This window comes from Ovis aries, chromosome 3, assembly GCF_016772045.2.
Source record: "Ovis aries strain OAR_USU_Benz2616 breed Rambouillet chromosome 3, ARS-UI_Ramb_v3.0, whole genome shotgun sequence".
Classification (NCBI taxonomy): domain Eukaryota; kingdom Metazoa; phylum Chordata; class Mammalia; order Artiodactyla; family Bovidae; genus Ovis; species Ovis aries.
The window spans coordinates 78,926,968-78,940,962 of record NC_056056.1 but is presented as its reverse complement, the minus strand read 5'-3'; the positions used below and the strand labels follow the sequence as shown (position 1 = coordinate 78,940,962).

Sequence of the window (13,995 nt, the reverse complement as noted above, 5' to 3'; positions counted from 1 at the left end):
CTAAGGGATTCCTGCCCACAGTAGTAGATATAATAGTCATCTGAGTTAAATTCAACCATTCTAGTCCATTTTAGCCTAAAATGTCAATGTTCACTCTTGGCATCTCCTGTTTGACCACTTCCAATTTGCTTTGATTCATGGACCTATGCAATACTGCTCTTTACAGCATTGGACCTTGCTTTTATCACCAGTCACATCCACAACTGGGTGTTGTTTTTCCTTTGGCTCCATCCCTTCATTCTTTCTTGAGTTATTTCTCCAATGATCTCCAGTAGCAGATTGGGCACCTACCGACCTGGGGAGTTCATCTTTCACTGTCCTATCTTTTTGCCTTTTCATACTATTCATGGGGTTCTCAAGGCAAGAATACTGAAGGGTTTTGGCCATTCCCTTCTCCAGTGGATCACATTTTGTGAGAACTCTCCACCATGACCCATCCGTCTTGAGTGGCCCTACATGGCATGGCTTAGTTTCATTGAGTTAGACAAGGCTGTGGTCCATACTATCAGACTGTCTAGTCTTCTGTGATTGTAGTTTCAGTCTGTCTGCCCTCTGATGACCTCTCTTAGCACCTACTGTCTTAGTGGGGTTTCCAAAGAATAGCAAGAAGAGATAAGAAAGCTTTCCTCAGTGATCAGTGAAAAGAAATGGAGGAAAATAATAGAATGGGAAAGACTAGAGATCTCTTCAAGAAAATTAGAGACACCAAGGGAACTTTTCATGCAAAGATGGGTATGGACCTAACAAAAGCAGAAAATATTAAGAAGAGAGGGAAAGAATACACAGAAGAACTATACAAAAAATATCTTCACGATCCAGATAATCATGATGGTGTGGTCACTCACCTAGAGCTAAACATCCTGGAATGCAAAGTCAAGTGGGCCTTAGGAAGCACCACTATGAACAAAGCTAGTAGAGGTGATGGAATTCCAGTTGAGCTATTTCAAATCCTGAAAGATGATGCTGTGAAAGTGCTCCATTCAATACGCCAGCAAATTTGGAAAACTCAGCAGTGGCTACAGCACTGGAAAAGGTCAGTTTTCATTCCAATCCCAAAGAAAGGCAATGCCAAAGAATGCTCAAACTACCGCACAATTGCACTCATCTCACACGCTAGCAAAGTAATGCTCAAAATTCTCCCAGCCAGGCTTCAGCCATATGTGAACCGTGAACTTCCTGATGTTTAAGCTGGATTTAGAAAAGGCAGAGGAACCAGAGTTAAATTGCCAACAACCGCCGGATCATGGAAAAAGCAAGAGAGTTCCAGAAAGACATCTATTTCTGCTTTCTTGACTATGCCAAAGCCTTTGACTGCGTGGATCACAATAAACTGTGGAATATTCTTCAAGAGATGGGAATACCAGACCACCTGACCTGTCTCTTAAGAAATCTTATACAGGTAAGGAAGCAACAGTTAGAACTGGACATGGAACAACAGAGTGGTTCCAAATAGGAAAAGAAGCACGTCAAGGCTGTATACTGTCACCCTGCTTATTTAATTTATATGCAGAGTACATCATGAGAAACGCTGGGCTGGAGGAAGCACAAGCTAGAATCAAGACTGCCAGGAGAAATATCAATAACCTCAGATATGCAGATGACACCACCCTTAGGGCAGAAAGTGAAGAGGAACTCAAAAGCCTCTTGAGGAAAGTGAAAGAGGAGAGTGAAAAAGTTGGCTTAAAGCTCAATATTCAGAAAACTAAGATCATGGCACCTGTTCCCATCACTTCATGGCAAGCAGATGGGGAAACTGTGGAAACAGTGTCTGACTTTATTTTGGGGGGCTCCAAAATCACTGCAGATGGTGACTGCAGCCATGAAATTAAAAGACGCTTACCTCTTGGAAGGAAAGTTATGACCAACCTAGACAGCATATTAAAAAGCAGAGACATTACTTTGTCAACAAAGGTTTGTCTAGTCAAGGCTATGGTTTTCCCAGTGGTCATGTATGGATGTGAGAGCTGGACTGTAAAGAAAGCTGAGCACCGAAGAATCGATGCTTTTGAACTGTGGTGTTGGAGAAGACTCTTGAGAGTCCCTTGGACTGCAAGGAGATCCAACCAGTCCATCCTAAAGGAGATCAGTCCTGGGTGTTCACTGGAAGGAATGATGTTGAAGCTGAAACTCCAATACTTTGGCCACCTGATGGGAAGGGCTGACTCATTTGAAAAGTCCCTGATGATGCTGGGAAAGATTGAGGGCAGGAGGAAAAGGGGACGACAGAGGATGAGACAGTTGGCTGGCATCACCGACTCAAGTTTGGGTAAACTCCAGGATTTGCTGATGGACAGGGAGGCCTGGCATGCTGCAGTCCATGGGGTTGCAAAGAGTCAGACACGACTGAACAACTGAACTGAACTGAAGGAAGACAGAGAGAAAAACAGGGAGGAGCCCTGTTAACTGATAAATGTAACAAACTGCATGAAGGCATGAAGAGAAAATATATAAGATGGAAGTTCAAACATATCAATATGCATAATAACTGTGAATGGATTAAGATTAAGCAAAACCAGAAAATCTATGAGTCATATAAAAAACTAAATGTCATAGAAAGTTTGAAAATAAAACATACCAAGCATATTCTGAAAAGGCAGATATGGCAACAATGCTAGCAAATAAAATAGATTTGAAAATAAAAACACTCAATAAGATAGCAATAGTCATTCTGAATAAAGGCATGACCTATCAAGGAAATATAATAGTCATGAATCTTCAAGTCCTTCATTACCAATTGAAAAAAACTAAGGCTTTAAAATAACCCAAATGTTCACCAACAGAGCACTGATTAAATTACAGTCCATTTATAAATTAAATACTGTGCTGGCATTTATAAAGAATGATATAAATCAATATGTAATACATGGAAAGAGATCCAAGATACATTACTGAAACAAAACAAGTTTCAACTAGTTGTATACTATAAGTTGTTCTGTATGCATTTAAAAATAATAGACACATATATATAAGCTTATATAAGTATAAATTTATTTTTAGAAGCAATATATAAAAAACTATTTTGAAGGGACAAGTTGGGGTACACTTTTCACTTTACTCTTTTTTATACTCCTTGAATTTACTAACCAAGTGTTTTACTGGTTAATTAATCGATTTTCCCCACTATATGAAATGTCACCTTTATCATAAATTAAATTCCCTCTGTGTTTTAATGTATTTCAGACTCTGTTCTGTTCTACCTATTTCTACATCAAAACCAAACTGTTTTAATTACTATGGCTTTATAATATATTCTGCTTTTCAGAGGGGCTGGTTTTCCCTCAGTCTTTTCCAGAAAAAAAAAAATGATTGTAACTTTTGTGTCAGAAGAAAAAAATACACAATGAATGAATCAAGTAGTTCCAAAGAAGCCAAGGCATAAAAAAGCTAGTCTTTTATGATTACAAAATGCTAAGAAGTTTACGCAATTTTTTTGCTTTTTGTGCTACCAGGATTAGAAAGCAAGAATTTAGCTCTTAATTTACACATCTGATAATTAATGCCTTGGCCAGTTTTCACTGAGGAAGAAGCAGGGAAACTCAATTATGCTGCCCTTTTTTTGGGGGGGGGGGGCACACCCCCATGGCATGTAGAACTTCACTGACCAGGAATGGAACTTGTGGCCCTTGTAGTAGAAGCACATTGTCTTAACCACTGGACCACCAGGGAAGTCCCTCAACTATGCTCAGGGGAACAGCTGTCAATACGAAGTGGTCATTGCAAAGTCTTCTTTGTAGCCTCACGTTGTACCAGTCCTTCCACTTGTGGTGCTCCGATCACATTGGCCTTAGCTTCTTTTCCTAAATACACCAAAGTGGTCCTGCCTTAGGCTGCTGCACACATATTGTTTGCTATGCTTGAATGCCTTCCTTCTGATCCCTATGTGACTGGCTCCTTCACTTCATTCAAAACTCGGCTCAAATAACTTTTCAGTAAATAACTCATATAAAGCAGCTTATTGCTCCCTAAGATAGTGTCATATTGCTTTGTTTTAATTTTTATAACACTTATCTGAAACTGTTTTACTAGTTTATTTATTGTCTGTCTCATTTATTACAACTTAACTCCATGAGGCCAGTGAATTTGTTCATTTGTTCACTGCTGTATTCCCAGTACCTAGTAAAGATTAAGACAGTCTACACATATTGAACGAAGGAATGAAGAAATGAACAGCTAGGGTTTATGCCAGTGAGAAGGATGGGTAACAGTACAGAGGAGGAGGTTAATATTAGAAACAACAGTGTACACTTTAATAGTCACCTGCAAAATGTTCGAATATAATCCTGGTTGACTCTGATGAAACCAGCACATTGTTGGAAAGATTTTGGACCCAGCCCTTTCACTTTCTTCAGCTGTTCTCGGTTGATGAATGGCCCATTTTTCTCACGCCATTCAATAATATTTTTGGCTCGGTTGGCATTGAGTCCAGCGATATGCCTAAAAAAATAAACAAAATGAGTAATGTGGCCAATATAATTGTTCTAAGAGAACTGAAAGAAAAGATGGCATGTAAAGAAACATAAAAGCAATTGCAATTATATCTTGTCCTATGTCTCTAAGTTCAGTTAATCAAAGGTGGGTTAATGTCAAAAAGACAAAGGGGAAACAGTTTTCCAAGAGGAGTGAAGGACAGTAGACAGCAAAGTAGTGACAAACCAGGGCTGTCATAAAGACGCTGGCAAACTGGTTAACAGAGGTCTAAGAAAACTGCTTTCCTACAGTATTTCTACACTAGTTACATTACTTATGTTTCTAAATCAAGTAATAATTCTGCCTATTCCCAGTTAGCTTACAAAGTGATTCAGGAGCAGAAATTACCACAGCTACAGCTGGGTTGTACTCTCTTATTTTTTTGTCAGCCAAGACTTAAATGGTGGAAAGGTACTTATCCATGACAAAAAAAACCTCTGTCATTAGGTAGTTGACTTGATGTTAATTAGAGGATCTGAATTCTATTATAGAATTCCATATATGGAATTATGGAATATTTATTACTATGGTAGAAAGTTGCTGTTGTATAGTTGCTAAGTTGTATCTGACTCTTTGCGACTTCATGGACTGTGTAGCCTGCCAGGATCCTCTGTCCATGAGATTTCTCAGGCAAGAATTCTAGAGTAGGTTGCTATTTCCTTCTCCAGGGGATCTTCCTGATACAGGGACTGAACCTACCTCTCCTGCTAGGCAGGTGGATTCTTGACCATTGAGCCACCAGGGAGGCAACACCTTAAAATGCAAGGAATTATTTTCTGCTGTTCTAATTTCAAAGCAGAAGAATCTAGATTTTTTTTCCCCAGAGGTCCAGAATTTCCAGACTTGTATAATAAATGCAAGATTAGGAACAAAAGAACAGCTCTTCTATAACCCCAGGGGGGGAAAAGAGCATGTAAGACGTGATAATAGTATTAATATCATGAAGATTTTGATATGTAACTTGAGGAATCAAGGTAAAAATATGGTAACCATATACCCTGTTCCCTCAGAATTTATCTTCTGGTGATGGCCAGCTTTGACAGATGTAAGCAAGAGACTGAACTAGTAAAAAATATCTCCCTATTACGTGATGGGAAAGGGCTCTTTTCCATGTTAACCTTATTTAAATTCTATTAGTGACTCAATGGAGAAGGCAATGGCACCCCACTCCAGTACTCTTGCCTGGAAAATCCCATGGATGGAGGAGCCTGGTAGGCTGCAGTCCATGGGGTCATTAAGAGTCAGACATGACTGAAGTGACTTAGCAGCAGCAGCAGCAGTGACTCAATGGAGAAGGCAATGTCACCCCACTCCAGTACTCTTGCCTGGAAAATCCCATGGGTGGAGAGGCCTGGTAGGCTGCAGTCCATGGGGTCGCTAAGAGTCGGACACGACTGAGCGACTTCATTTTCACCTTTCACTTTCATGCACTGGAGACGGAAATGGCAACCCACTCCAGTGGTCTTGCCTGGAGAATCCCAGGGATGGGGGAGCCTGGTGGGCTGCCGTCTATGGGGTCACATGGAGTCGGACATAACTGAAGCGACTTAGCAGCAGCAGTGACTCAACAGTTATCATATGCTCTTCATTTTAGATTTTCTATATTAAAAATGATAATGTATATGAATTGTTATGATTATTTTCTTAAATGATGTCTTCCTCCCTGACTGATTACTTAAAGCAATGTATGAACTGATCGATTTTCTATACTTGGCGACTTCACACATGTGTCCCCTTGTTTTAACTGACTTTGGACAGTCAGTAAAGAAACTCAAGATTCTGTAATCTTCAGCCACAGACTTCTTGTCTCACCTTAACAAAACTTCTGAACAGATGTTAATATCCACTCCCACAAAACTGACACATTCTTCTACAACACTGTCCAGTGTTGCCTTGAGCAGGGTCTGAGATACATCGTGCTGAAAAGAAAGATCAACCATCAATCAAAAGTAAAGAACATGGAATTCTTGGACTACTCCATTACTTTGTCTGTATTACAGATAGCAGGCTCAGTTAAGACACCGCAAAGTCAATTTGTTCATTTCTCTTAAACACGGTTTGCTGACGTAATTGACCTAAACTTTAGGAATCTGTGTTTCATACTCTCTACTTAAACACCTGACTTGAGTACAACAGCATTGGTATTTTTCCCTTAGCTTGCCATAAAAATTACCTCTCAAGTTCATTAAAACACAGGTTGCTGGGCCCCACACCAAGAGTCTTTGATTCAGTAGGTCTGGATTGGGGCCTGAGAATTTACATTCCAACAAGCTCCAGAGTAATGCTGCTGCTGGTTCTGGAAGCACACTGAGCCATGCTGGTTACTATCATTTGCATGCTGCCTTGAAGTCTTATCTTCACTTGCATGTGACCCTTTGTTCTTAAGAGAAGAGTGAACAGGAAGGAGAACATGAACGTTCAGTAAGTTTGACAGTAAACTGAACTCTCATATTTCATGAAATTGAAGAGACTATTGCTTATAAGTCTTTTTTTTTTTTTAATGTCCTTTTCATCATAGGGGACTGGAATGCAAAAGGAGGAAGTCAAGAGATACCTAGAGTAATAGGCAAATTTGGTCATGGAGTACAAAAAGAAGCAGGGCAAAGGCTAACAGAGTTTTGCCAGAAGAATGTACTGGTGATAGCAAACATCCTCTTCCAATAAGATAAGAGAAGACTCTACACATGGACATCACCAGATGGTCAATCCTGAAATCAGACTGATTATATTCTTTGCAGCTGAAGATGGAGAAGCTCTATACAGTTAGCAAAAACAAGATCAGGAGCTGACTGTGCCTCAGATCATGAACTCCGTATTGTAAAATTCAGACTTAAATTGAAGAAAGTTTGGAAGACCACTAGACCATTCAGGTATGACCTAAATCAAATCCCTTATGATTATACAGTGGAAGTGACAAATAGATTCAAAGGATTAGACCTGATAGAAAGAGTGCCTGAAGAACTATGGACAGACTATATGTTACAAACAGACTATATGTTACAGACTAATGTTACAAATTATACAGGAGGTGGTGATCCAGACCATCCCCAAGAAAAAGAAATGCAAAAAGGCAAAATGGTTGTCTGACCAGGCCTTACAAATAGCTGAGAAAAGAGAAGAGAAAGGCAAAGGAGAAAAGGAAAGATAAACCCATCAGAATGCAGAGTTGCAAAGAACAGCAAGGAGAGATAAGAAAGCCTTCCTCCATGATCAATGCAAGGAAATAGAGGAAACCAATAGAATGGGAAAGACTAGAGGTTTCTTCAAGAAAATGAGAGATACCAAGGGAACATTTCATGCAAAGATAGGTACAATAAAGGACAGAAATGGTATGGACCTAACAGTGTGATCACTCCCCCAGAGCCAGACATCCTGGAGTGTGAAGTCAAGTGGGCCTTAGGAAGCATCACTACGAACAAAGCTAGTGGAGGTGATGGAATTCCAGTTGAACTATTTCAAATCCTAAAAGATGATGCTGTGAAAGTGCTGCACTCAATATGCCAGCAAATTTGGAAAGCTCAGCAGTGGCCATAGGACTGGAAAAGGTCAGTTTTTATTCCAATCCCAAAGAAAGGCAATGCCAAAAAATGTTCAAACTACTGCACAACTGCACTCATCTCACATGCTAGCAAAGTGATGCTCAAAATTCTCCAAGCAGACTTCAATAGTACGTGAAATGAGAACTTCCAGATGTTCAAGCTGGATCTAGAAAAGGCAGAGGAACCAGAGATCAAATTGCCAACATCCGTTGGATCAACAAAAAAGCAAGAGAGGTCCAGAAGACCATCTACTTCTGCTTTATTGACTACACCAATGCCTTTGACTGTGTGGATCACAACAAACTGTGGAAAATTCTTCAAGAGATGGGAATACCAGACCACCTTACCTGCCTCCTGAGAAATCTGTATACTCAAACTGAGTTAGTACAAGTTATCTTTCAACTGAAAATTTTAAACTTTGAAGAAAAAAAAAAAAAGAACAATAAAGCAAGTTCAACTACCAGATTTGGTAGTGAAAATGTTGACTCCACTCAGCAATCTTTGACTTTATTTGAACCACAGTTTACATATTAAAAAAAACTTAATTTTTAAAATGATTTTATAAATATGGAAAACAATAACAATGACAGACCTATTGTGGTAATAATGTTCTTAAACGTCTTCAAAATTAAAGGCCAAATAAAAATGTCCTTATCAGAACAGCTAAAATGAAAAAGATGAAAAATACCAAGCATTGATAGGATGTGAAGCAACCAGAATGCTGACAATGTCATCATGATAGATGCACGTTAGGTCAGATATGCAAGCAAGGCAGTTGTATGGAGGATTTATTTTGTATGGTTTAAATGCAATTTCTCACATAAAGCTGAAATCAGATATTTGCATATAATGTAAAAATGTATTATTGTTCAATATAAATTAAACTAGATAAACTGGAAGGAATAAAAAACAAAAATTCTTAGAAATAAACGAATTGCCAAAACTGACTGAAGGAGAAATAAGAAAAATGAACAGACCTATCAGAAATCTCCCCAAAGAGAAAAATCTAGGATTGGACATCTTCACTAATGAATTCTACCAAATATTTAAAGACTTAATAGTAATCCTTTTAAAGCTCTTTCAGAAAAATATATGAGGAGGGAACATGTCTTAACTCATTCTGTGAGGTTAGCATTACTCTGATATCAAAGATACCACCAGGTAAGAAAGCTATAGACTGATATTCCTTATGAATACAGGTGCAAAAGTCCTCAACAAGACACTAGCAAACTGAATCCTACAACGCATTAAAAGGATCTAACATCATGAGGTACAATCATGCACTCAGTGGATGTAAAACTCAAGAAATACATTTTTTTTCAGTTGAAAAACAATTTCCCTCACCTTTTTAAAACTTAACTGTGGTTCTAATGAGGTGGATGAAACTGGAGCCTACTATACAGAGTGAAGTAAGCCAGAAAGAAAAACACCAATACAGTATACTAATGCATATATATATGGAATTTAGAAAGATGGTAACGATAACCCTGTACACGAGACAGCAAAAGAGACACAGGTGTATAGAACAGTCTTTTGGACTCCATGGGAGAGGGCAAGGGTGTGATGATTTGGGAGAATGGCATTGAAACATGTATAATATTATATGTGAAATGAATTGCCAGTCCAGGTTCGATGCATGACACAGGATGCTAGGGGCTGGTACACTGGGATGACCCAGAGGGATGGGATGGGGAGGGAGGTGGGAGGGGGGTTCAGGGTGGGGAACATGTATACCCGTGGCGGATTCATGTTGATGTATGGCAAAACCAACATAATATTGTAAAGTAATTAGCCTCCAATAAAAATAAATAAATTTATATTTAAAAAATGCCAAAGTAAATGTAGAAATAGAAAAAAAAACCTTAACTGTGAAATAACTGCAAGTTTAGAAGAAAAAAAAAAAAACCCTGCAGGAGTAGTATAAAGGATCTCCTCATAGCCTTTTTTCAAACAAATACTTTAGTGTGCATTTCCAAATAATAAGGACACTGTATTATATACAACTGTATTAATATGATAAATAAAATCAGGTAAGTCATCAGCAATGTAATATTATCTAATGGGCTTCCCTCGTGGCTCAGTAGTAAAGAATCTGCCTGCAATGCAAGAGACTCGGGTTCTATCCCTGGGTTGGGAAGATCCCCTGGAGAAGCAAATGGCAACCCAGTACAGTATTCTTGCCTGGAAAATCCCATGGACAGAAGAGCCTGGCAGGCCACAGTCTACGGGGTCACAAAGAGTTGGACATAGTGACTAGACAACAACAATACTATCTAATACAGAGGCCAAACTCAAATTTCATCAAATGTCCCAATTCTACCTAACAGCATTTTCTTCCCAATCCAGAACTGAATCCAGGGCCACACACTGCATTTGAGTTGTCTTATAATTTTATACTCTGTGCTAGGCAGCTTCCAAGATGGTTCCCAGTAATTGCCAACTCCTGGTATTCTTGCACTTGTGTATCCTATCTCTGAGTATAGAATTCACTGATGATTCTTGCCTGTATCAATGGACACGTTCATTCAGTCATGTCCGACTCTTTGCGACCCCATGGACTACAGCCGACCAGGCTCCTCTGTCTATGGGATTTTCCAGGCAAGAATACTGGATTGGGTTGCCATTTCCCTCTCCAGGGGATCTTCCCAATCCAGGGATTGAACCCAGGTCTCCTGCACTGCAGGCAGACTCTACCATCTGAGATTATTTTACCACTTCCAAGATTATTTTACCACTCTCAATTACCTCTTTCTGTGAAAAATATTTATCTTGACTCAATCAAAATTTAAAAGAATAGACTCAACAGTATACCATATAGGTTCACCGTCTTCATGTGTTCTGGACTGGAACAAATTTATGAACAACTTATACTACCCATGAAATCTTTATGAATGTTTTTATTTGAGGGTTAAAAACCCTTGTATTTAAATATAAATAAAAAACAGTGTTTAATTTTATCATAAGTAGTAAGGATAAGTATTATATTGAGGAGATATTATTTTGAATTATGTTTTACTGTATAGAGTGACATATACATATATGCAAACATATGTGTGATGAGTATCTTGATCATGGTATAAAATATATTTTCTACTATGTATCATGATCAAAAGGTATAAAAAATAATGCGCTAAGCCAATATCACCAGTCTCATTCCACTTAACCAGTCATAGGAAATAAAATGTGAAGGTATATCTTCTGAGGCTTTCAGAAAGAGACATCCCTCTTAAATATAGACCCATGTCTTTTCTTCTTTTCATTCAAGAATGCCTCCTATAGCTGAAGTAAGCATTATCTTGTCACCAGGACTGGCTTGAGGATCAAGCTGACTCCCTGAATATGGCAGGTAACACATATGCAAAGACTCTGGATCTTCCTGAAATCCTGTACTGACCAGTTCTGGATTTCTTAACCACTTTGCCCCTGTCCAAACACACACAATGACCTTCTAGCAATGACATTTCCTTATTGTTTAGTAAAAGAATAATAAATTTCCTTATTGTTCAAGCCACTTGGAGTTGGGATCTCTGATGTTTTTCTAGTTGAAGCAGTCATTTTATTTAGGAGCTTGATGTCTAGTGGTAAGACTGCTGTTGCTGCTGCTGCTGCTAAGTCACTTCAGTCGTGTCCGACTCTGTGCGACCCCATAGACGGCAGCCCACCAGGCTCCCCCATCCCTGGGATTCTCTAGGCAAGAATACTGGAGTGGGTTGCCATTTCCTTCTCCAAGTGGCAAGACTAAAGCAACAAAAACAACAATACTACCAAAGTCCTTGAGATTTTACTGTCAGGCACTGTTATAAGGCTTTTATAATATTATCTAATTTAATCCTCACAACAATTGTAAGAAGTTTGTGCATGATTTCATAGAATTTATTCTAAGGAAATAGCAAGACTATTGTTCAAAGGTATGTACGCATGTGTGTGTACAACCTAACAATTCACCCAGAAGGTACTGATACAAATAAATTATGAAATAACCACAACACGAATTACTATAAAGTCATTACAAAGCATAAGGCAGAACAGCTATATTTTTAAAAAGCCCTTTAAAGAAAATTTAAAAAGCTAATGTTTTAAAAAAAAAAGGGTATGTCTAAGATAACAACATACTAGGTTGAAATACTTTTTAAATCCCTCTAGCAGTTAGACTCATGTAATAAAAATTTTTGCTGTTATCTATAATCCTGGATTTTGCCTATATTCTTCCCCAACTATTTGCTTACAAAAGTACTAAAGAATTAATAGTATTTTCTAAAAGTAAAAATCATATATGATTAGGGGAGGGAATACTGAACAGAGTTCCACATTGTCCTCATAATAGTGTCTTTGACATTAAATCAGAGGCATTGATATCTGTCATTCTAAAAAACATTTTCTAAGCAACTATTACGTACCAGACACTGTGTTAGCTGTGCTCGGTACTGAAAGTATAGTAAAAACCATATGAATTTCATGTCTTCAAGAAGCACAGTTTACATCTGCTGAAAGCTGGGCTGTGACATACCACTCTACTGGTAGTCATGAGTATTAGAGGCAAGAGGATCCCAGGAATGATTGTGCTAATCGTCAAGGACTTGATGCCAGGAAAGATGAATTGTTCTTTTTTTTTTTTACAGTTACCTTATTCTGAATTCCAGGGCAAGTTATTTCAATTTTATAAACAGACTGTTTCAAATTCAAGGAAATATTGTTTGGGTTATTAGATTTTTACCTAAAATTTACAGAATTTTTAAAAAGGAATATAAGCAGTCATTTATAATCGTCAGCTTTTTTTTGAGGTCAGAATCCACATTGTTATTATTGCTCTACCACAAACTTCTAAAGAATTGCTGATCTAAACTGCTCTTTTTTAAAAAAATTTGGTCCTAAGCACTAAAATTATCTCACAATTATTTAAAAAAATCCTCTCAGATGGAATACTGTCTGTAGACTACAGCAACAAAATTTCACTCTGCATATTCCATATAAACTTTAGGTTTATTCCCAAGTGGCTTTCTGATGCAACATTCTTGAGTATTTTCTTTAGCAATTATCATTCACTCATGTCCCTTCCTGTTTCTTATTATTGTCAAAATGCAAAATGCACTTAGAAACTAAAAAGGTAAAAACCTTTACAGGAAAAGTCTAGCCAAATTTCTAATAAGGCAAGTTCATTTCCTCATCTTACATCTACTTTTCTTTGGTTGACATGTGACAGTTTAAAAGTCATCCAGAAATGTGTGGGTTGAATGACCCATAAAAGACAGAACTGACAGAAGAATGGAAAACATTTGAGAAAACAGAAAATGTGTATTTAACAGTAGTTCCTCCTACAATTCTTCAAGTCTAGTATACAAGAGGTCTTTATATACTTCCTTTAAAGACTAAGACAATGTTCAGCACCATAGAAATACTGCATGTAACACTGTTTTACTAAAAGTAAAAATCAGATACATTTAGGGTAGGGAATACTGAACAAAGTTCCATATTTTTCTCATAGTATCTTTTTAAAAACTTATGTATTCTCTACTGGATCATACACGTTTACAAGTAACAGACAAATACTCTTGAAAAGTCTTGAAAAAGACTTTTAAAATATTTCTTCATAAGCAGATTCTTTTGAAAACAGATACTAACACCAGCAGAACATCTTTGTTTTTTTAAATGAATAAACCATAGGTACAATGAACAACTCACTGTGCCTATGGGGCTCTGGGATTAAGATGGCAAAAGGCATTTTAGCACTGGAGGTACTTTTCTAGAAGATATGGAAACAGATTAAAGTATAGCCAGTGGTTGTAATGGGAAAAAATAGCCTAGAAAGACATTCTCTTTGTAAATCTTCCTCCTCTGATAAAGCATATGAAGAGTATGCTGGAGACTCCTTTACTGTCAACTCAGTATTTAGGCACCCAATTTGCATTAACTTATACCACTCAATTTAAATCAGTTTATTCGAGTTAACTTGACAGAAAGATCGCTAGGACAATGACTGTTTCTCTGTTCT

The 13,995-nt window shown here is 37.9% G+C and overlaps 1 protein-coding gene across 3 annotated transcripts in view; it reads right to left on the bottom strand.

Moving 5' to 3' along the window:
- Positions 1-13,995, bottom strand: part of SRBD1 (S1 RNA binding domain 1) — a 227,919-nt gene that overhangs the window by 25,410 nt on the left and 188,514 nt on the right. For all 3 annotated transcript variants that reach the window (XR_009599843.1, XM_012172342.3, XM_004005979.5), the window contains exons 17-18: positions 6,280-6,386; positions 4,258-4,434 (exon numbers count right to left, since the gene is read on the bottom strand). Coding sequence is in view for 2 of the 3 variants with exons in the window: in XM_012172342.3 (XP_012027732.3) it covers positions 4,258-4,434; positions 6,280-6,386 (284 nt within the window). In the remaining variant the exon portion in view is untranslated. The remainder of the gene's footprint in view (positions 1-4,257; positions 4,435-6,279; positions 6,387-13,995) is intronic.